This window comes from Podarcis melisellensis, assembly GCF_964234715.1.
Source record: "Podarcis melisellensis genome assembly, chromosome: 7".
Classification (NCBI taxonomy): Eukaryota; Metazoa; Chordata; class Lepidosauria; order Squamata; family Lacertidae; genus Podarcis; species Podarcis melisellensis.
The window spans coordinates 46,311,491-46,333,395 of NC_138539.1; the positions used below are offsets into that span (position 1 = coordinate 46,311,491).

General features: G+C 38.9%; 1 protein-coding gene across 1 annotated transcript in view; it reads left to right on the forward strand.

Annotated features, from left to right (window-relative positions):
* Positions 1 to 20,239, forward strand: part of SMCHD1 (structural maintenance of chromosomes flexible hinge domain containing 1) — a 63,076-nt gene extending 42,837 nt beyond the window's left edge. Inside the window, exons 33-48 of the mRNA XM_081917975.1 lie at positions 128 to 234; positions 1,283 to 1,341; positions 3,821 to 3,908; positions 5,637 to 5,768; positions 6,629 to 6,781; positions 7,610 to 7,736; positions 7,920 to 8,039; positions 9,472 to 9,557; positions 11,444 to 11,563; positions 12,360 to 12,550; positions 13,536 to 13,645; positions 15,898 to 15,968; positions 16,222 to 16,393; positions 18,421 to 18,579; positions 19,692 to 19,809; positions 20,060 to 20,239. Coding sequence (XP_081774101.1) covers positions 128 to 234; positions 1,283 to 1,341; positions 3,821 to 3,908; positions 5,637 to 5,768; positions 6,629 to 6,781; positions 7,610 to 7,736; positions 7,920 to 8,039; positions 9,472 to 9,557; positions 11,444 to 11,563; positions 12,360 to 12,550; positions 13,536 to 13,645; positions 15,898 to 15,968; positions 16,222 to 16,393; positions 18,421 to 18,579; positions 19,692 to 19,809; positions 20,060 to 20,159 — 1,913 coding nt within the window. The 3' untranslated portion in view covers positions 20,160 to 20,239. The remainder of the gene's footprint in view (positions 1 to 127; positions 235 to 1,282; positions 1,342 to 3,820; positions 3,909 to 5,636; positions 5,769 to 6,628; positions 6,782 to 7,609; positions 7,737 to 7,919; positions 8,040 to 9,471; positions 9,558 to 11,443; positions 11,564 to 12,359; positions 12,551 to 13,535; positions 13,646 to 15,897; positions 15,969 to 16,221; positions 16,394 to 18,420; positions 18,580 to 19,691; positions 19,810 to 20,059) is intronic.
* The last annotated feature ends 1,666 nt before the right edge of the window (positions 20,240 to 21,905 follow it).

Here is a 21,905-nt window from a genome sequence, read left to right on the forward strand (position 1 = left end):
TGAGCTAGGTGGGACCAGTGATCTGGCTTGGTATAAGATAGCTTCCTAATATTTCAGAACATTTTAATTTTGAAATGTAAAACAGAACTTTAGCGAGAAAGATTCATATGTTTTTTTCTCCCCACAGATTTCATTATTAGTGTTATTTCTGAAGCTGATAACATTATTAAAAATATAAGCCCAGGAATAATTTATATGAAAATGTGGGAAGGTAGTAGAACTGTACCACAAAATGTAAGTAAAATTCTCTACCTTTTAGCTACTGAGCCAGGTTCAAGGTCTTGCTGTTGACATTTAAAGCCCCAAGCAACTTTCAAAGACTTGATATGATTACCCAAGGTTTCCTGGACTCCTAATTTTTAAATTCTCCTTTCATGCACTGCTCATTTTAATCTATCTATACATATTATTATGTTTTTACTTTATTATTTAAAAGTCTTGTTTGAATAATGTTGCATTTTTACATGAATTGTTATTGATTTTTAAAAATCTGATTATATATTATGTAAACGGCTTAGTTTTTTTATAGATATACAGTGCATATTTTATAAAGAACTGTTAATATATGAAAGAGTGGAGCAAATGGCTTACACAAGAGCCACATTGGTACTGTTTTAAATAGTTATACATGGCAGCTATTTAAACTCAGCATATGGGGATTGGATATCTCCCCTATGTCACTGAAGATATTTAAGAATCAAAGCATATGGTAATACAGTGAACCATTCCACTTGAATTGATCTTCCATGTATTATTAACCACATAATGGTAGCAATTTTATGCTGCTCCAACATGTCAACCATATCATGTCAGCCAGTCTTGTTGTTTGGAGGGCTTAAGGTGAACTTGACTTCTATTCCTTTTGTTAGGCTGTGGGGTTTAATCCAGAGTGGTGTCAAGTAGCAAGTCCTGTCAGTGCAAGGATTTCAGCTTGCATGACAGAACTTCCTCAGGGCAGGGCAGATTTGGAGAGAGCACAGACCACATGCAGGGCAAGTAAAGGCGTCCCATTGTAAAAGCTGAAATCCCTGTGCTGATGGGATGTATCAATTTGAATACCACCTATGATCTATTGAAAGCGTGTTTTTGATAGTAAAAGGACCAAATGGCAGAAATCAATTAAGAGTGAAGGATTGAGGGAACCCACACAATAACATCTTTACTTAGTTAATGAAGTGCCTTTCTTTAAAGCCCAGTTCTATTTATTCTGCTTGTCTGTTCATATTTAACAAAGTTATATTTAAAATTATACATATATGATCCCTTGTAATTTCTTTTTAAGGTTACAACGTATGTCTGTCCCAAAACAAATGATGACGACAGTAGCTTTTTTTACTTCAGGTAAATAAATTTGGTAGGGCTCTAAATGGTTTTGTCATACCTTAGAAGAAGCAAAATGTCAAAGGTTAATACTGTAGTTACTTTATCACTGAAGGCAGTGTAGTAGCTGTGTAGAAATAATCTTTTAAAATATGTTTACTGGGACAGGATTTGTTCTATATACAGTGTAAAAATTTCCTGCGTATTCAGGGTTATGTAAACAGTGACATTTCAACTACAGTGGTACCTTGAGTTACAATTGTCTCAGGTTACAAAGGCTTCAGGTTACAAACTCCGCTAAACCTGGAAGAGTTACCTTGAGTTAAGAACTTTGCCCCAGGATGAGAACGGAAATCGTGTGCCGGCAGCGCAGTGGCAGCAAGAGGCCCCATTAGCGAAAGCACGCCTCTAGTTAAGAACAGTTTCAGGTTAAGAACGGACCTCCAGAATGAATTAAGTTTGTAACTAGAGGTACCACTGTACTAAGTATCCATTGGTGGCTGGCAGTTGTCACTTAACTAGTTGCATAAGACTGGTCTGGGAAAAGCTGGGGGTTTTTAAAACTGAGCTAGATTGCAAAATTTCACTTCTGATTGGCTTGCTGGATAGAAATTCTTTGTTACTCATTGGGTAGGGCAAGTGTTCTGATGGGGGTGTAGAATTTTGAGCCACTCAAATCTAATTGGTTGAAGGGTGGGCTGGCTAGAATTTTGACTGTCCAAGGAAAAAGCATAACTGTCTGAGGCTGCTGGCCAGAAGAGGAAAGGAAGAAGGAAGTCTGGAGTTGAAGCAGGTGGAAGCCAGGCAAGTGACTATTGAATATATTGTTAGGAAGAGGCTTGGAAATACAGTCTTTCCCCCAAAGAGCTAAATTACTAAATTAAGTCAAAGATTGAAAGAGAGGCCATCAAAGGCCAGTAAGCAGGAGTGGAGCAAGGAGCTACTGGAACCAACCAGAGAGAGAACTGCCTGAAAGCCTGGCTTAGAGAAAACCAGCAGAAGTCCTCTATACCTGATGGTGAAACTGACTGATATGGAGAGAAATGACTAAATGTAATTGGTATATGAGTTTGATAGGTAAAGGAACTAAGTTTTTACAAGCCAGTCTTATGTAAGCTTCTATATTAGCAAGTAACTGCCATTTATAATAAGAGAAACCCTATAAAAGCAAATATAAGCCTTAAAGAAACGGTAACCAATTTAAGTATAGTATTCGCCTTCAATCAATCTCTTTATACAGTGAACCGCCCTGTACCTGAGGGTCTCAAGACAGTTCACAGAATATAAATTCAATAATAATAATTTATTGTTATAGTCAGAATTTACCTTGTTTTTCTTTATAGTTAATAATAAAGGACAACAAAGTGAATCTACTGGTTTGTACCTTGTCTAAAGTAACATAGCTACTGTGTTATAAATTAAGGTTTTTGTAAATGTCATAGGAAAGATATAGGGGGCAACAGCTACAAGATTTGAAATATAAGCACAAAGGTGGGAATAAATTAGGAGCCCCTTCACACCACCAGCGAATAAGCAGTTGTAAATAGAAGCTGGTTTTCCACATGTAAAATGGGGCGGCTCTCCACAGTAGCAGATACCTTACTAAGCTAATGATTATTTGAATTTTTTTACTGCACTGTTTAGTTTTCAAAATAGAATGTTCATCTATCGCAAAGAACAAAATAAGGGCTAACTATTAAAATATTGCAGAGGTTGAAGCCGAATGCAACCAGAATGAGGTTGTGTTGATAAAAAATGTCAAATCCAGAATGTAGTGATTCTTTCAGCTTAGCTCTCTGCTGAATGCCTGTATTAAGCATATCACTAATCCAGAATGTTTGCTTACAAGGTAGAGTTTGATTTAAAGGAGACTAATTAAGTTGTTGGAGAAAACATTGAGGGGGTTGCATGTGTTTAACTAAGATAATTTTTGTTGCAGCATATGACAAGGCAACTACATTTATAGTCTGTATTTGTAGTCTTCAAATACAGTGGTACCTCTGGTTGCGAAAGGGAACCGTTCTGGAGGCCCGTTCGCAACATGAAAAGAACACAGCTTGCAGCGGCACGTCTGCACATGCGCGGGTTGTGATTCGCCGCTTCTGCGCATGCATGCGACGTCATTTTGCATGTCTGCGCATGCGCAAGCGGCAAAACCCAGAAGTAACCCTTTCCAGTGCTTCCGGGTCGCCACGGCACGTAATCTGAAAGAACATAACATGAAGCAGATGCAACATGAGTTATGACTGTATAGGAATTAATTTTTTGCATATTAGTAATTAGAATAAGATATATGAGGGGAAAATATATTACTTAGAAGAAACTTTGGGTTAGATTCAGGTGTCTTTCCTTCAACAAGATCTACTTGCATTGAAAGAATGAAACATTTGGTTCAGCTCATAAAATGTATCCTCATTTAATAGAGAGGTGGGTTTGTGTTAGAAAATATAAATATTGAAAGTTTTACTTTGTTACTAAAATCCTGATATTTGCAATTTAGGCAAAAAATGGTTCCAGAGAAAGTGGGCACCTACAGCATCCAGTTTGCATTTGCCATTGACAAAATAAACATTCTTAACAGCGAACAGGTTTGCTTTTGAAATAACAGTTATAAAATAAAATGCTGTAATTTGCTGCAGACATTTTTCTTATTTTATCTCGTAAGATTTGAATGAGTTACAAGCTAATTTATGTTGATGTTTTGAATAACCTGTTCAACCTTTACTACTTTCTTAGAAATAAAAAAGCCTTTCCCTGAAGTATTTCCTTCTCTCGCATGAACCTACCCATCCATTAAAATCATTAAAACGTCATACAACAATAAAATAATAGAATACAGAACAAATGGCCAACACTGAGTCAAGCCAATTCTCTAAAAACAGTTGGTGAAACAAACATTTTTAACAGGTGACAAAATATCAGAAGTCTAGGTACTTGTCTGTTTTCAAAGGAGCAGAGTCTTCCAAAGAGCTAGTGCTATTCATAAGTCTATTCATAAGGAACTCATCTATCCATTTAAAATGATAGTCCCTGAATAACCACTCATATGTAAACAAATTTGACAGAACTTAAAGGGACATATTTTTTTCCCTGCCCAGCCCCCAATTTCCTGCTCAAATATATACACACGGAGATCCCTCTTTCTCCATTTGGAGGCACCCAGAAAAAAACAGTCTAAACACTGCTGCCCCCCAGAAATCATGCTGTCGTGCAAGGGACCCCAAGGGTCATCTAGTTCAATGCCCTGCAGTTCAGGAATCCTGTCCACAGCCATCCCTGGTTGGACCCAAACCACCAACCTTCTGGTTAACAGCCAGACACACTGACCTGTAGCACCACTTGAGATGGATGCCGACAACAGAAGAATTGCTCCACTTCCCCATTTTTAAAACTTGCTTTCTGACACTACTGTTTTCTCTGTTGCTGGATTTACTAGATTGATGCTGCTTTTAATTTGCTTTTGATTTCCATGTTGTACTTTATATTTTGGAGGGTTTAAAAAAAATGCACCACCTAGAGAACTATCTATAATGGGCATTCTATAGTGGAATTCTCCCATACATAAGCTCAGTGTCTGTGCTTGACTAGATCAAGCCCAATTTTTTCAATGCATGAGGCAAGTCCTGATTCAAAAGTACCTGGCCTTCCTCTGTATGTTTTTGCTCTACCACTGTCATACGGAACAGTGGTGAAGAGAGTAGTACAGCATTTTAGGAAATACTTGTAACAACAGCAGCTACTTCTTTTCCACAATTCTTTGTTGTGCAGTTCATGTAAAGGTCCACAGGGATGGGCTAATTAGTAGCATTAATACTTTCTCGAATGCATTATATAAAGCTGCAATGAATAAGCACAAATCCAGAAATAGATGTAGTTTGGCCCAACTCATACAGGTTTTGAAGTGTGATTTCCACTTTTGTGTAGTCGGGGCCTTCAGTGATAGCAGTGTAGGATCCAGTTACAGATAGGTAGCCGTGTTGGTCTGCCATAGTCAAAACAAAAAAAATTCCTTCCAGTAGCACCTTAAAGACCAACTAAGTCAGTTCTTGGTATGAGCTTTCGTGTGCATGCACACTTCTTCAGATACACAGCAGTGTAGGAGCTATCCAGTGGCTGTCAGTTGCAGTTGTTAAAACTACAGAATGGGCCCAGCTGTATGGAAGCAAAACACACAAGAAGAATACATATGAATTGGAAACTTAGTATTCTACAATTAAGGTTGTTTCTATTCTTGATTTGCCTTAAAAGACATGCTTCCGTACTTGTTGACCGCCTTTAAGACTGTGAACTGAGTATTGTGATGATCTTTTCCTCAGATTGTTTTTGAAGTGGAGCCTAATGAACCAACACAGCTGATGCCAAGAATTTTGCCAAATACTCCTACCGTTTCTAATGCTCAGAGTGTTGGCAGTCGGACCCTTGTCAAAGACTTGACTCTCGTTATTATGGTAATTAAGTAGGATTGTATGTAATAAAATGACTTAAAATGGAATGGAATGGATTTCACTTTTTAAGAAAGGTATATTGAAGATGGATAAAATAGACATTGGTTCTCTTGTTTCCTGCTTTACAATCAATATTTTGAAAAAAGTGGATTTTAAGTTCCATCTGATTGTTTGGCCATATAGCTATAGAGAGAGGCTTAAAGGGCCTCAGTTGGTCCCTGGGCCTGAGGGCCACCCCACATGTAAACAGTTAACTTGTATTTTATTTATCATTTCCATTAAGGTTGGCAGCCCGTTACTTGTATTTTGTTTTAGGAAAAACCTTAAATTTTATCCTGGATTATCCCAGCAATTGCTCTTTATAAGATTCTGTCTAATTAAATTGTAAGGTGGAAGTTTAGTCTTCTGGGCTTTAGTCTTTGTGATTAGGCGTGCTGAGACTGAAAAACCTGCAATTTATTCCACTTGAATAATTTTTTTGTTCTATTGAAAAGATCTTGGGTGGTTTTCAACTAAGTTTTACCTGGAGTAGATCCATTAAAATTAATGAACATGATTTAGTTAGGTTTATTAATTTACTTTGTGGGATCCCGGGGCCAATGGTGTGGGCTGTTCCTCAGCACATGATCACAGGCAGGAGTGATTTGATTGATTTCAGTGGGTCTACTTTGAGTAAAACTAAGTTGAAATGCCCAACTGCAGTTTGAGCTCAGGACAGTGCAGTTTGCAGGAAACAGGGCTGTAAACTTCCGAAGCGTTCTGGAAACAAAAAGGGCACACAAACAAAATATGTGCACATACTCCAACCTCAAAATACATGTTATGGGCAGGTTACACAACTCTAATATCTTCTTAATTTTAAGGATGAATATAAAAACTGCACTGGCAATGACTTGGATGGGAAAATCGTAGCTAAAATTCGAAGTTCAACCGATAAAGTTAAGGACATCCCCCTGTTTCAGGGTAAAACAGATACAGTTGAGTTTCCATTTCACAGAGGAATTGTTGAAATTGAGGTGAGTCTTCTAAACATAATTGTAATGTAAGTTTAGAGGTAATATTCCTAAAACGGAAAGCAGCCATGTATTCTCTTGCACATGTGTCACTTTTCCTTACATTTTTCATTTAGTTTTTCCTGTGTTTTAAGAAACTTTAGATACTAATGGGCATGATCCAGAGAAAATAAGTAAATTTATAGCACAGTCCTATATCTATATGTACCAAAATTCTTACAGAGTTCAACAGTGCTTACTCCCAGGAAAAGGTTATAGGATGGCAGGTTTAAGTCCTGTTTATTACATTCGAAGAATTAAACCTATAAAGCTTATTGAAATCAATGGTTTCTTTCAATCATGTTCAGTATTTACAAACTGGCACCCATTATATTTTAGTGCTTATTGATGAGAAGTGATTCTTTTTTTTCTTATGACAAGCTCTGATCCCTTGGGATCTACTGTCTGCTTCCATGGTAATAGCAGTAACTTTAACTCCACATTGGGAGTTGAATGTTTTGTTTTACTACGTATTACTCATTTCGGTTCTCTCCATGCTGCCTTTTGTACTATTTTTAAGTATAGAATAATGAATAAAAGCTTACCAAGAGAGCATACAAGGTATAGATTTATTTCTAAATTGAAGCTTCATTTTATGTCTTACGTTACAAAGTAAGCTAGATCAATGGTACATATAACCTTTTAACCTTGAAAAAATACTTTTGGCTAAAATGTTCTGTTAGTATATGTCAGAATTAATATGGAATGAAGGTACAGCTAATTTTTGCACAAATATTTTTATATACAGCAATCTGAAATCAATGGTAAAAATATATGTCTGTTTTTCTTCAGGATCTTGTGCTGGCAGAAAATAGTCCAGGGAGAGATAGTACTGAATATATTCTTGTATTTGAGCCAGATATACCCATTTTGAATCGACGTTTGGAACCTTATTGTCTCCCTTTTATGTTTTATGATGGTGAGTTTCAAATGTTTCTATTTTTTACTTTCTAAAATGTAATGTGTATTTTCTATAAATCTTTAAATCGTTTTTTCTTGCATTCTTTCAATTATCAATGCAACATTTCATTTTGTACTTGGTCTTTTCCCAAAATACCCACAAAGTAGAATGGATTAAATTGCAATTTTTTTGTTTGTTTAGGTTATAAGAAACAACAGCAGATGGCCACTCTTTCAAAAGAGAGAGACGAGCTTTCTAAGTCAATAACTGTGTATAGAGATACATTTGACACTAGAAATCAGCTTCTAACTGAACTCAAGCGTAAGTAACATACAAATACTGTTTTCATTTGAATGTATTTTTCATTGTTACAGACAAGAGTTGCTAGCCTTTAGCACTTCAGTTGTTGCTGAAGTACAACTCCTGTCAGTCCCTGCTAGCTTTACCAATGGTGAGGGATGATAAGAATTATAGTTTAGCAGCATCTGCAGGGCCACAGATTAGTAAAGTTGTCATGTATTTTTATATGTGCAACTCCTTTTCAATAGTGCTTAAGTATAGTTTTGGATTGTGCAAATTAGAATAGGTCCAGATATCAAGACTTTTTGAATACATCTCTTGTTTTCTCATCAGTCATCTAATGTCGCAATGACATCAGGTGGTTGACATTGTCACAGGTGAGGGGAGATTGTCAGGCGTGTTGTGATGCAAGCTCTGCTAGCTTTGCAAGCTCTGCACTTGGTGTTTAGGAAACAATGAGCACAGGATTTGGTCTGAGCTATGATGTACTGGTTCACAATATACAGCCACTCCCTGTGAGTAATTTCTTCATCCAGTAGTATACACAGCTATTTGGTGTGAATTGAGCTGTACACATAGATCTCATTCCCACATTACCTTTAATCACAGTTGAAATAAACTGTGCTTTAATGTGAATGAGCAGAATGCTGGTGCACAACGCTACTGAGATCACAGATGCTTTGCACCTGCCCTGCTCCTGTTGCAGCCATGCTACTAGAAACAAGCCACAGTCTGGTCTGCTTGTTGTCAAAATCTAGACTCATGGCCTGTTTGTCTTCTTGACTTCCTCTTGTGATTTGTTTGGAGAGATAGGAACTATGAGTCCCGGTTCAGATGACAAGATGAACCAGACTATGGCCTATTTCCTGGTAACACAGTAGGAACAACGCAGGAGCAAACCGTCTCCGATTTCAGCATCCTGCACCAACCAGCATGCTGCTACTTCACATTAAACCAAGAGTGACTTTAGTATGTGGTACGTGGACCAGACCATAGTGTGCTGAGAGCTGAGTTTGTGACTGCAGGCGATGATAAAAGAACACAGCTGCAATCATGGAGATCCTTCTGATTGCTCGCTGTATGTATTGCTGATCTTTCTTTCTGTGGCCACGTATTCTTGTGTAGACATTCAGAAGAGTGATTTGACCCCAGAATCATTTGATAATTCTTAGCTGAGTGCGTAAACTATCACCGCTGAAAGTATTAAGCTTGAGATGGTATCAGACATTTGTCTGTGCTTGCTCTGATTTATTATTATTATTATTATTATTATTATTATTATTATTATTATTATTATTTTGCACATGTGAATCAACAGTTGATGTTAATTCAGTGGACGATGAGACCAATGGTGTGGGTGGTTCCTCACCACATGACAGCGTTAAGCATGCTGTGTGAACTTAACCTCAGACCAGCCTTAACTAATTTTTACTACTTCAACAAATTGTTTCAGGTCAAGTTCAGGAGGCTGAAACAAGAGAGGCCCAACTGAAGGATAAACTGAAAAGACTTCGGATTGATATACCTCAGACTAACGCTGTATGTCCTTTTTCATTTTCTTTCATTTTTATCCATCAAGATATCTAACAAAATCCTACTGAGGACAAGTAGAGTATGACTTCAGGAAAGGCTTACACAAAAGTATCTATAGCATACAGTTCTTAGCCTCATGACTAGATAGATGACCCGACAAATTTCTCGCAAGGTTTAGATAGAAGCAAGACTTACAGTTTCATTAATACTTTTGTTTCCACTTAAGGTTTCTTTTTCTCAAGATTGTCACAGCCATTCTTAAAACTTTTCCCAGCCCCCATTTTCAGTCTTCTCCTGTCCTTATCAAGTGTATAAAGGGGCAACATGGTCTCTCACTCACTGACGCCCATTTTATTACAATCTGCCAATCGTATGGAACTATCTTGAAATTGTATCTTCATGGTGACTACTTGGTATGGCTCTCTGTTTTTATCTAGTGACTCACCTTTGGGATTGGGGTATCAGTTCATGTCACCACCAGTGCTATTTTTCTAGAAAAAGAAGTGCCAGAACTCACCATGAACGCCTCCCTTGTTCTATTATAATGGCAATGGAACCCACCTGAGAGGTGCTGGAACTGAGTCCCGACAAATTCCGGCTGGGGAAAAAATCCTGGTCCCTACAAATTATAAGACTGTTTTGTGAGAACATGGAGACACAGTGCATATCAGGAACTGAGCCATGCTGTATCTCACCACATGAAGAAACTACAAGCCAGGTGCAATTTCAGGTGACCTCACATGAAGTGATCCTGAATTTGAGAGAGAGCACACACTCATTGTTCAGGAAAAGTAGAATGTAAATTGCCTGTCTTAGGAGCCCATTAGTTAGCAGTCTGCCAGCTGATAGCCAGGTAACTTTCAGATTCTGCTATTTGGTTCAGATGAGCAGTGTTTTGAAGCAAAGCTTCTAATCTGCATCTACAGTGTAATCTTGTGCATATCTACTCAGAAGTCAGTTCCATTGACTACAGGTAGGTAGCCGTGTTGGTCTGCTGTAGTCGAAACAAAATAAAAAAAATCCTTCCAGTAGCGCCTTAGAGACCAACTAAATTTGTTATTGGTATGAGCTTTCATGTGCATGCACTCTTCTTCAGATACCATTGACTACAGTTTGGCCTACTCCCATGTAAGTGTGCATAAAGTTGCAATGTCAAACTATTGTCAGTTGGATACAGCTTTTTACATCAAGCACAGAAAAATCCTAACTTCATTTTGAGATGTTTAAGGGTGATAAATTCACTTTCTTACTTAAAATTCTAATCAGAAAATGAATAGGTTATATCCAATTGGTGCACCTTCACTGATCCAGGTGAATCTTCTGTCATTGGAACATTGATCAAGGGGACTTTAGGGAGGAGGGGAAATTGCTGAAGATCACATTTATGTCTGTTCTTTGACAGAAGGCTCTGCTTAAATCAAAGAGCTATCTGTAAGTGGAGGGATACCAGCTGGATACAATGCAAGGTACTGTATTTACCTTACTTGAATGTAATGTGCCATCAAATCTAATTTGGACCTTGATTTTCAAAACCTTGAAACTAAAAAAGTATTTGCTGGTGAATTTAAATGCACCATCAAATCCAATGTGCACCCTAATTTTCACGACGTAATTTGGCCAAAAAAGGTGCACATTACATTCGAGTAAATATGGTATTTAATAATGCTTCATATGCAAATAGTCTACTCTTGTCATGTTTGGATATAAAACTAAACCATGAAGAATAGTTTGTTTAACCATACTGTGCACACAACTCGAGCTCTTTTGCTTTACGACACCCTTAGTTCATACAGACTAGAGCCGCTAGCTCAACATTACATCAAAATCAGTTCTTGTGATTTATTTTACTTGATGGTGCATACCTTCAGTAAAGAATTTATCTTAATTTTCAGCAGCACTTTGTTTGTTCTCTACTAAAAGCGAAAATCTCTGAGCGAGAAGGAATAATGAAACAACCTAGAAGAACATGCACATGTTCCGATTATCCCAAAGACAAAGATGTTTTGGGCAAGGTGAGTTTTGTCTTAATTCTTTATAAGATAATCTATTTTTTTTATTAAAAAAAACCTAGTCCTCTAGGATACCATACCTGTTCTCTCTTTTCATTACATATGAAATGGTGGTATGAAGATAAGATAGTGGGTAAGAAAAATTAAAAATAAGAAAAATATTTGTTCTTAGGATGTTCTGTAGTACTTTCCCCACATTTTCCCCGTTCATTATCTTTATTATGTATACTAGCAGTATACAATATAACATAATAGTGTGAGCTACATGTTTTTCTCTTTTTACAATGGACCCAGCACTGAATAATTTTTATCTATATCTATATATAGTTTCTCTATTTCAGATAGGACTAGGTCTTTTACATAGCCAAGTAATCCAATGGTTGCCAGCAGTAGAGAACTGTAATTGGGGCCTGTCTGTTATAGCAGATGTAATTGGAAAAGGTGAATAAAACTTCCATAAGGGCACTTGTTAATATTACCCCAGGAAGCCAGTAACACTGCAAAGGAACCATCTCGTTTATTACTTAACTTCTCCTGTCATGTCACACTGATGGATAGTGCTTTCATAGCTGTGTCTTTGTGCACAGATACTTCCATGTCCAGCTTCTTGTCTCACCTTTCCTGGCTACAACAAAATTATTCAAAAAGCGGTATCTGTGATTTCCTGTAGGCTTGAAGCCTAGCAAAAATAGCAATGTATTGACTTTCTAACTAGACTGAGGGCACAGGGAATCTATATTTTTCCTCCCATCAGGGAAAAAAACCTCATCCTTTCAAATTCATTATTTTATTTTGTCAGATTTCACACTTAGCACAAATTGAAGATAATGAAGCAGCAAAGGTTATTTCTTGGCATTTGGCAAGTGACATGGACTGTGTAGTCACTTTGACTACTGCTGCAGCTCGTCGTATCTTTGATGAAACCAAAGGTCAGCAGCAGGTGTTGCCTCTTGATTCTATTTATAGGAGGAGTCTTCCAGACTGGAACAGGTAAGGTTTCTGTATTCTTTCCTAATCTAAATAATGCTTGGTATTCAAATTTTCACAGTTCTTAATCTTTTCAGATTTTTTAAGCAATAGATGTATGGTTGGGAAATCAAATTCTGTGCCTGCTTTATAGATTGATGGCCCATTCATTTTGTGTCTGTTGCATCCATAAAACCCTGATGATGACTTGTTTGTTTTGTCCATTTGTTTGTCATGTTAAATCTTTTTCTTCCCCTTCTTATGGTTCTGGTTCATACGATTTCCATTGTACAGTCAAACCTTTGAACAGCTTAGTTCTCAAATGTTTTGGCTCCTGATCGCCGCAAACCCAGAAGTGAGAGTTCCGGTTTGCAAACTATTTTTGGAAGCTGAACGTCCAGCAGGGCTTCCGTGGCTTCTGATTGGCTGCAGGAGCTTCCTGCCGCCAATCAGAAGCCGTGCTTTGGTTTCTGAACATTTTGGAAGTCAAACAGACTTCTGGAATGGATTCCGTTCGACTTCCAAGGTACGGAAGTCGAATCCTAATTGCTTATGTAATCCTAATTGCTTATGGAAATACCAATATCCATCAGCATAATGTCTAAACAGCAAGTCTGAAATCCTAACCCCACATACCTGGAAGTAAGTCCCACTGAATTCAGTGCGATTTGCTTCTGAGGAGATGTGGTTAGCATTGTGCTGTAAATATTGCTTAACTTTTATTTGGTGAAGGGTTGCATTTAGTGGTTGCCTAAGCAGAAGGCAACTCATGCAACGAATCTTTCTCCTCTTCCTATGCAGCTCACTGCTGAAGCAAGATCCCTTTGCTCAATTCTGGGCACTTCCCCTGTATGACACAGCCCCCACTGTTCAGCCCATCCACACCAAAGGTTTGAGGGTTGCTGGAGGAGGAAGGGATGAGAAAGATTGGTTGCATGGACTGCCTTTCACTCATGCTGCCAATATCAATGCCAAAAGAAAATAACTTATTTGACTTATTTCTAACCAGGCCTTTACCTCACTTACAAAATGGAAGAAATACTTTCAAGGCTATAGGAAATCCTGTGTTTGCCAGGAACTTGCTAACATTTCCGGAGCACACAGAGAATTGCCAGACAGGTAAACATCATGGGAACAGCAAAACCTGGAATTATAGTGTGCTCTGATAAGTTTAGCGGCAGCAATTTTGAGAGGTATGAAGTCTTGTCTGTCTCATACATACACACACACACACACACAGAGAGAGAGAGAGAGACAATATTATTTTTATATATACACACACTATCATCTTCTCAAGTTTCCTCTCTGAAAAATTGTTCATTCAAACTCATGAGAGCTGGACTAGAATGAGTAATTAGAAGGTATCATTAACAGAATGATCAACCATAAACTGAATGATCCCTAATGATGATTTTATTTTAAGCAGGGTTTAAAGACACATTCTAGCCTTTGCACCTTGCTTTTTATTAAAGAATTGGAGAGTAATGGACTTCCACAAATTCTTCCCATTAGTGAACTCCCCCTGCCCCCAACTAAAAAATACTGGGGCATGATTAGAATTTTTTTTAAACTTTATGTTGTTTAATAAGGTTTTAGAGGAGTACTCAATCAAGCGCTTCCACTTTCACAAGGTATTTGGGTTACGGCCCCTAAATCTATTCTGGGGGTTTCTCCAATGCTCTGGGACAGATTTGGGAAGGGTAAACAAGACACCAAGAGACAGAAGTTCTGTTGCGCAAGTAGAAATCCTTGGGCAAGCAACAGCACTTCATCAGATATTGGCCATAGGCTACAATTTTATCCACACTTACCTGGGAGTAAGCCCCCTTGAACTCAGTGAGACTTAGTTCTGAGTAGACAGGTACAAATTGCCCGAGCTTTCCCCGCCCCCAGCCCCAGAACAGGCTGCTATCTGCAAGCCTTGTGCGCACGGCGGCAACTCCCGCCAGGCGCGCAAGGCTTGTGGACACCTGCGCGAAGCACAGGGCGTCCTCCGGAGGGAGCCCGGTGCTCCGCGCTGCAGGCTGCCACCCGCAAGCCTTGCGTGCCCAGGGGGAGTTTCCCTGGGCGCTGCAGGCTTGCGGACACCTGCGCGAAGCACAGGGCGTCCTCTGGGGGGTGCTCCGCGCTGCAGGCTGCCGCCCGCAAGCCTTGCGCGCCCGGGGGGAGTTCCCCTGGGCGCTGCAGGCTTGCGGACACCTGCGCAAAGCACGGGGCGTCCTCCGGACGGCGCCCCATGCTTCGGGCTGCAGGCTGCCGCCAGCAAGCCTTGCGAGCCCACAGGAACTACCGCTTGGTGCGCAAGGCTTGCGGATAGCTTCCTGAAGCCTGGAGAGTGAGAGGGGTCGGTGCACACCGACGCCTCTCGCTCTCCAGGCTTCAGCGAAAGCCTGCATTCGCCCCATAGGACACACACACATTTCCCCTTCATTTTTGGAAGGGAAAAAGTGCGTCCTATAGGGCGAAAAATACGGTAATCAATTCTTTAATAAAAACATTTGCTCTCCAAATGTTAGTTGACAGATTCATACTTCCTAGCCACATGACTATCAGAGGTAACATTTCAACATAATTCCAGCTGGGATTTTATAGCTAGAATTTAGTAGCAAGACTGAATAAAAATGTCCTGCCCTCCTGCAAGAGCACCACATTCACTTGATTCCAGCTTTCCACTAAAAATCATTTTAATGATCTGAAAAGTGTTCAGATTTATGTCTGCTTTCCAAAACTACAGCCATCATGAATATCCGTCCTTTCTTTGAATTTCTTCTTTAAGAAATTTGGGGAGCAAGACAATTAAAAATTCATACCCTCTTGCAAGAGTAATTTTCCCAAATATCTGGTCACATTATTTAACTGACACTAAAGTATTAGACAAAATTAAATGGTCCTTTCTGTATCAAACTGAAGATTTTCAATGCCAATTCCATTTTTAAGACATGGATCAAACCTTTTTCATCCACATCAATTGATACTATCATTGTTATATTCAGTTTTGAAACCATGTACATTGTATGTTATGCTTGTTACTTTTGACTTGTATTATACTAGTTGTTGGGAGTCAGAAGTGGGGAGAGTGCTATTGCGCTCACGCTCCTTGCAGGCTTTCCATTGGCATCTGGTTGGCCACTGTGAGAACAGGGTGCTGGACTAGATGGGCCTTTGGTCTGATCCAGAAGGGCTCTTATAGTAGCAGTAGTTCCCCATCTAGTGTAGCATTTCAGAGTTCCACTGAACTATGTCAAAATATCAGCGCTGTGTTCTGTATTTATATTCAGTCTTATAATGGGCAGATGATAAAGGAAACAGTAGTTTGTATAGAGATTGGAGTTCTAAACATTAAAGTCTCATTATTTCATTTACCTTTCTAGTGTTTGGGATGCTTTTAGGAGATGCCATTATTATTGACAATTTGGATGCTGCCAATCATTACAGAAAAGAGGTGCGTATTGCCACTTTAAATGTTTCCGTTTTGTACATACATGAGAAAGACAGAGGCTGAATGGAATTCAGCCGTGCTTCTATGATACTTGCAACATATACAAGTCTCAAACACCTCAGGGCTTGCCCCGTTTTCTGAAGTTCCTTATGTTGTTTTAGGGTTCACTTCAGTGTGTCAGTGTTGTTAAAATTACGTGTTGCATGTCACAGGCTTGCCACATATTTATTAATGAATATTAAACCTATCTGTACAGCTTGTTAAAAACACATATTGCCCAGCATTATTGACAAGAGACGGAGAGAGAATTCGTAGCAATGGAAAGTTTGGAGGTCTTCAGAATAAAGCCCCTCCCATGGATAAGCTTCGAGGAATGGTTTTTGGAGCACCTCTTCCGCAACGATGCAAAATTCTCTCTGAACAGATAGGTGTGTTCAAAGCATAATATATTAAATAATTATTTGTACAGCTTTTCTTAAAATTTTACTATGCTGAGAAATTCAGTCTGACTCTTAACTAAATATACTTGGCATTTCATACTGCTGCTGAAACAACTGCAATTACTAAATGAGAATCTAGTGACATTAGATTCTGTTAGCTTTCTTGCATGTGTTTGAGTTTGCACCACAGCTCTTTCGTACAGGCAAATCATCACAGATTAATGAGAAATGTATTCACATAATTGGTAAATAAAACTTCGTAAGCAATTATTTTGAAATGAATCATGAAATATTGTCGTTCATTTTCAATCACTATTGTATTTTAATATTCTGTTGGAAGCCACCCATAGTGGCTGGGGAAACCCAGCCAGATGGACGGGGTATAAATTATTATTATTATTATTATTATTATTATTATTATTATTATTATTTGCATCAATAAGCATAGTTAGAGATAATGTGACACTTACAGCTCAGTTTTCAAATCTAGGACTTGGTGGCATTGTGTTGATGGCCTAGTGCAAGACTCCAGGTTAGGATATTGTGCAGATTCTGTACCAGTGCAACAAGATGTGATGCCCATTGCCAAGTGCAATGATGTGGGATTGAAAAATTTCCACTACTAGAATTCTGTGCAAAATTCCCCTTTTTAAACTCCATAGTAAGTGTTCCTAGGACTGTATCTTAGATTCACTTTGTTAATCCCCACCTTAGTCAATTATTTTCCTACTGGAAACACATTAATGTATTTTATACAACACATAAAATCAGTTTTGTTCAGTTAATTTAAGACAGATAAACTTGTTAAATCTGAAATCCATCAGTGTTTGAGACACGGGGGGGGGGGGGAATAATGAAAACCCGTATCACTGCTTCTGTGACATTATAGTTCTCTGGCAGGATATTGTTCTAAGTGCCTTTGAAGTTGGGTGGGCCTCTTGATTGTAATAAACTTTTAAACAATATAGAGTTTGTGTGTTGGAACAGAGCAATTTAATCTCCAAAACTGTGTTTTTAAGGCCATATCATAAATTACCGTGTTCTTATACAGATACCATTTGTGTGTAGTTTAAATGCAGAATAAATAAAATGTGAATGTTGATGGGTACATTTGTTACAAGTGTTCCTAAATCAGTGGTGGGAAAACTGACCAGCAGGCCTAATTTGGCTTGCCAGGCGTTGGAGACTGTCCCACCTAGTGGTTCGGGCAAATCGTGCACACCTTTCCTGCATCTGATTTCATATAGTAACATCAGATGCAGGAAACTTCAAGTTGTGGCTAAAATTAAGGTGAATCAGGAGTGCATTGTTGATTCTTCCTTTGCAATTGAATTCAAGCCAGGTGATGAGATCCTAAAGTCATGCCTGCAAAGGAAAAATATCCCTTTGCCTTGCACAGCAACAGAAAAAGGTGCCAAATTCAAAAAGTGCTGGCTTTTTAGTTCAAAAGAATTGACTGTGTGCTTAGAGTGCATTTCCAATTCTTCCTTTGAATTGCTTGCTAGAGTTTAAGCCTGGAATGCAAAGAATCCTTTGCAGGGGCTTGTTGCAAGGATCTACAGAGTGCATCCATTTCTGCCCAAAAAGAAGGACTTGCTATTTTCTGCAAGGGTCTTCCTTTGCACCTGACTTCATATATGACATCTCACCCACCTGTTAAAATGCCTGTGAGGTGGTGGAGCTCAGAATCTAGCCCACCAGCTAGATCCTGCTCCCCCACCCTGTCTAAACACATGCAGTTTTCTCTAGACTACAATGATAGATATTTATGAAATTCATTATGTTTGAAGAATATTTTAGTAACCTTTTTTTTTTAAAAAAAAGTTACGCACACAATTTCATTGTTATCCTGTCCATACTTATCTAGAAGTTAGCCACAGTGAGTGGGGCTTAATTTGTGAGTAGATATGTGTGGTACTGCACTGTTAACAGCTTTACTGCCTGTTATTTATTGCTACTGTTCTTAAAACTTTTGGCCTTGTGCCTTACTATCCTATTATTCTTTTACATGTTAGATCTCCTTCAGCAGTACCAGAAAGCAGTTGCATGGCTTACTAATAAGAAGACAGACCTTGATTTGGAGGAGCAATTATATAATAGTCCAGAAATGAAAAAAAAGAAAGAAGAGCTTGCAGACCAGGAAAAAAGACTCAAGTCAATAGAGCAGGAATTGGGTATGTTACTCACACGTTCACTTTCACATGATGGAGTCAAAAAGTTAACCATTCTAATTATATCAGAAACTCATTCTGGGAATTTACAATTTCATAAAGGTATTCTAATTTAACTGCGTCAGATTTATCAAAATTCTGACTACATTTTAAAGATGTGAGCTTAAGCTTAAGAGAGCCAGTGTGGTGTTAAGAGCAATAGTCTTGTAATCTGGTGAACCAGGTTCGCGTCTCCGCTCCTTCACATGCAGCTGCTGAGTGAGTTTGGGCCAGTCACACTTCTCTGAAGTCTCTCAGCCCCACTCACTTCATAGAGTGTTTGTTGTGGGGGAGGAAGGGAAAGGAGAATGTTAGCCACTTTGAGACTTCTTCGGGTAGTGATAAAGCGGGATATTAAATCCAAACTCCTCTTCTTCTTCTGGTATGTATGTATCCTGATACAGCATTCTAACATAACATATTTATAATATATGAGATATAAAATTGGAAACACAAGTAACAACAATTGTATAGTTCCGCTTTTCTTTGGTGACATTAGGAAAAACAAGTGGGGCCTCCAACAAAATGTTACAATGCGGAGCACTCTGATTCGTGTTCCAGCAGTCCTTCCAATGCCACTATCTTCTAGGATACCTCATGCTCCTCCCAGTTTTCTAGTTTTCCTCCATGCAGAAAGCATTGGTTTTTGACCACAGCCTCCTTTGTCTTTGTGGGGCTGCCCACTCTCTTTCCACCACCCCACTACCCCCCAGGAGAAGGAGAGGCATATATGTGGCTATATGTACATGGGATGCATGTGTAAGAGAGAGGGAAATTCAAAATGTGTCCACTGGTTCAAAAAGTTGAGGGAAGGAGGTTGATATCAGAGGAAGTGCCCCCTCTGACCTATCTTGTGAGCCCAGTTTCACAAACACAAGGTCCTTTCTGCAGGAAGGGAAATTGTGGATTTATTTGCAAATAATTACTTGTGGATAATACTCTCAGACCTTAAACTACATAGTTACTTTTTGTATTAGCTTTAAAAATCTAATTTGCGCTTGGTATGCTTGTGCCTTTTTTCCTGAAGTTATATGTACTGGATTTGAAAACAACAGTAATGTTTGTGATCTTCATAGGCATTACCTCATCTGGTCGATGCTCCAAATCTTCAGTTCACATGGAAGAACTTGATACATTTGACAATCCTAGCCCTCCAAAAAGAATGCGGAGAGAAACAGCAAAACGGTCACTCAGGTTTGTTTGTGAGATTCTAAAGTAGTTGGTTGTTTTTTTTAAACACCCAGTTTTGTGGTGTTTTTGCATGAATATGCATGTACAGGGAATATCCTACAACTAACTGATTCCACCTGACAGTGGTAGTAATACTGCATATCTTTGCATGAGGGTAAGGAAAAAGGGAAAGGATAACTACAACAAAAACCTTGCCTGATATTTGTATTACATTTATGCAGTTTCTAAAATGACCTGTGCTTATTTTTTGTAGTCCAGAAGAATGGGTATCATCTCCTCCCATGAAGAAACAGCAGCAAAGAGCAACAAATACATCAGATGTTAATGGAACAGCCCGAAAAAAGAAACCATAGACTATAAACAGATTTCTTTAAAAGTAACTGTATATTGAAATATGTACAAGCTGGGGGAAAATAAATTCATGTTAACCACCTTTCTTGTATACTTCTAGAGAAACGTTGTTTGTAACAACTGTTAAGCTTTATTTTGTATAGCTTTTTCTATGGTTATTAGACTTCAGTATGTGGAAGTAATAAATATGCTTTTTTATTTATGATAACACATTCACATTTTACAATAAAATGGCTACAATACTACAGATTTTTCTATTACTATATAAGGTTGCAATTTAGATTGTTTGAATGTGTTCCCTAAGGGTTTTTAAAATAAAATAAAGTGTTGTATCCATATGTAAAGTCCCTAAGCACTGCCCCCATTAAATCTGTGGAGAAGAGCTGAACTAAAATGATTGATAGACATTCTTATGCTTTTATTCACTACTTGTATGAAAGCAGTTAGAGGCATTTTCAAATATGGTCAAACTTGCTACTACTCCAGATGCAGACAGATGCCACTGATTGGGGATGAGCAGCAACCTGACACATGGATACTACTATCTGCCAAAGTAAGTAACTTGAGTATGCTAATTGTTCTAAATTGGTCACTACCTTCCAGAGACTGGGGGATATATGCTAAAACACAGCTTACAAGTCTCATCTGGCAGAAGGACCACTGTCTCCTGCAGTGATGAAACAAGGGCCTAAGTGCAGGTTGGGGAACCTGTGGCCCTTCAAATGTTGAACCACAGCTCTCACCATCCCTGGCCATTGGCTGTTCTGGCTAGAGTGGATGGGAGTCCAACGGCATCTGGAGGACCACAGGTTCCCCACCCCTGGGCCTAGTGGGTTCATTTTAAGAGAACTCTCAAGCAGAGAGTATCTGCCAGGCTCTCTGAGGCATAACTGCCCTAGATGCTGCAGCTAAGCCTGCAAAATTATGAGACTCAGATCACATCCATCCCAAGTTAAGAGTGAAGAGAACAATCAGCAACCCCTTCAGGGTCTCCTGTGAGCTACAGCAGCAGAATATAGGAGAACAGTCTGGTGGGAAGTGGTACACATCCCAGCCATTGAATGCCAGGCAAGGGTGAGAGGGTGATTATTCAGTGATTCTCTGAGAAGCCTATTCCTTTGTATAAACAACTAGAGAGAAAGGAGAAGGTGGGGAGTTAAGTGAAACCCTCAGATGCGCAGAGACAGTCAGGTACTAACCACCCTAATAAAGGAAGATATCCTGGGAACAGCAGGTCTGTTCTACCCATATTTTCAGAGGTGGAGTGTTCTGTTCCATATCATCTGGACTTCAAAAGAGCTGGGAATTTTGCTGCACTGCAATTATATTTTTATGAAAGACTACTAGTATGATCTTCATAGAGCTATAGTTTTCACGAACTATAGTAGTATTGTCCTAAATTACAGGGTTTGGTGTTTTTAAGTGTGGGCAATACTAACTTTCGGTAAAGCTAGTTGTTAGTGATTCTGTGCTCTGTACTAATTCATAGAATCTTAAGAGTTGGAAGGGACCCCAAGAGGCATCTAGTCCAACCCCCTGCAATGCATTAAAGGATTCCATTAAAGGAATCTGAACCAAGCTGAAGTATCCACATTGACTATATGACGTCCCAGTTTTTAAATACCAGTAGTTTACATATAAGGGACGCGGGTGGCGCTGTGGGTTAAACCACAGAGCCTAGGACTTGCTGATCAGAAGGTTGGCAGTTTGAATCCCCGTGACGGTGTGAGCTCCCGTTGCTCGGTCCC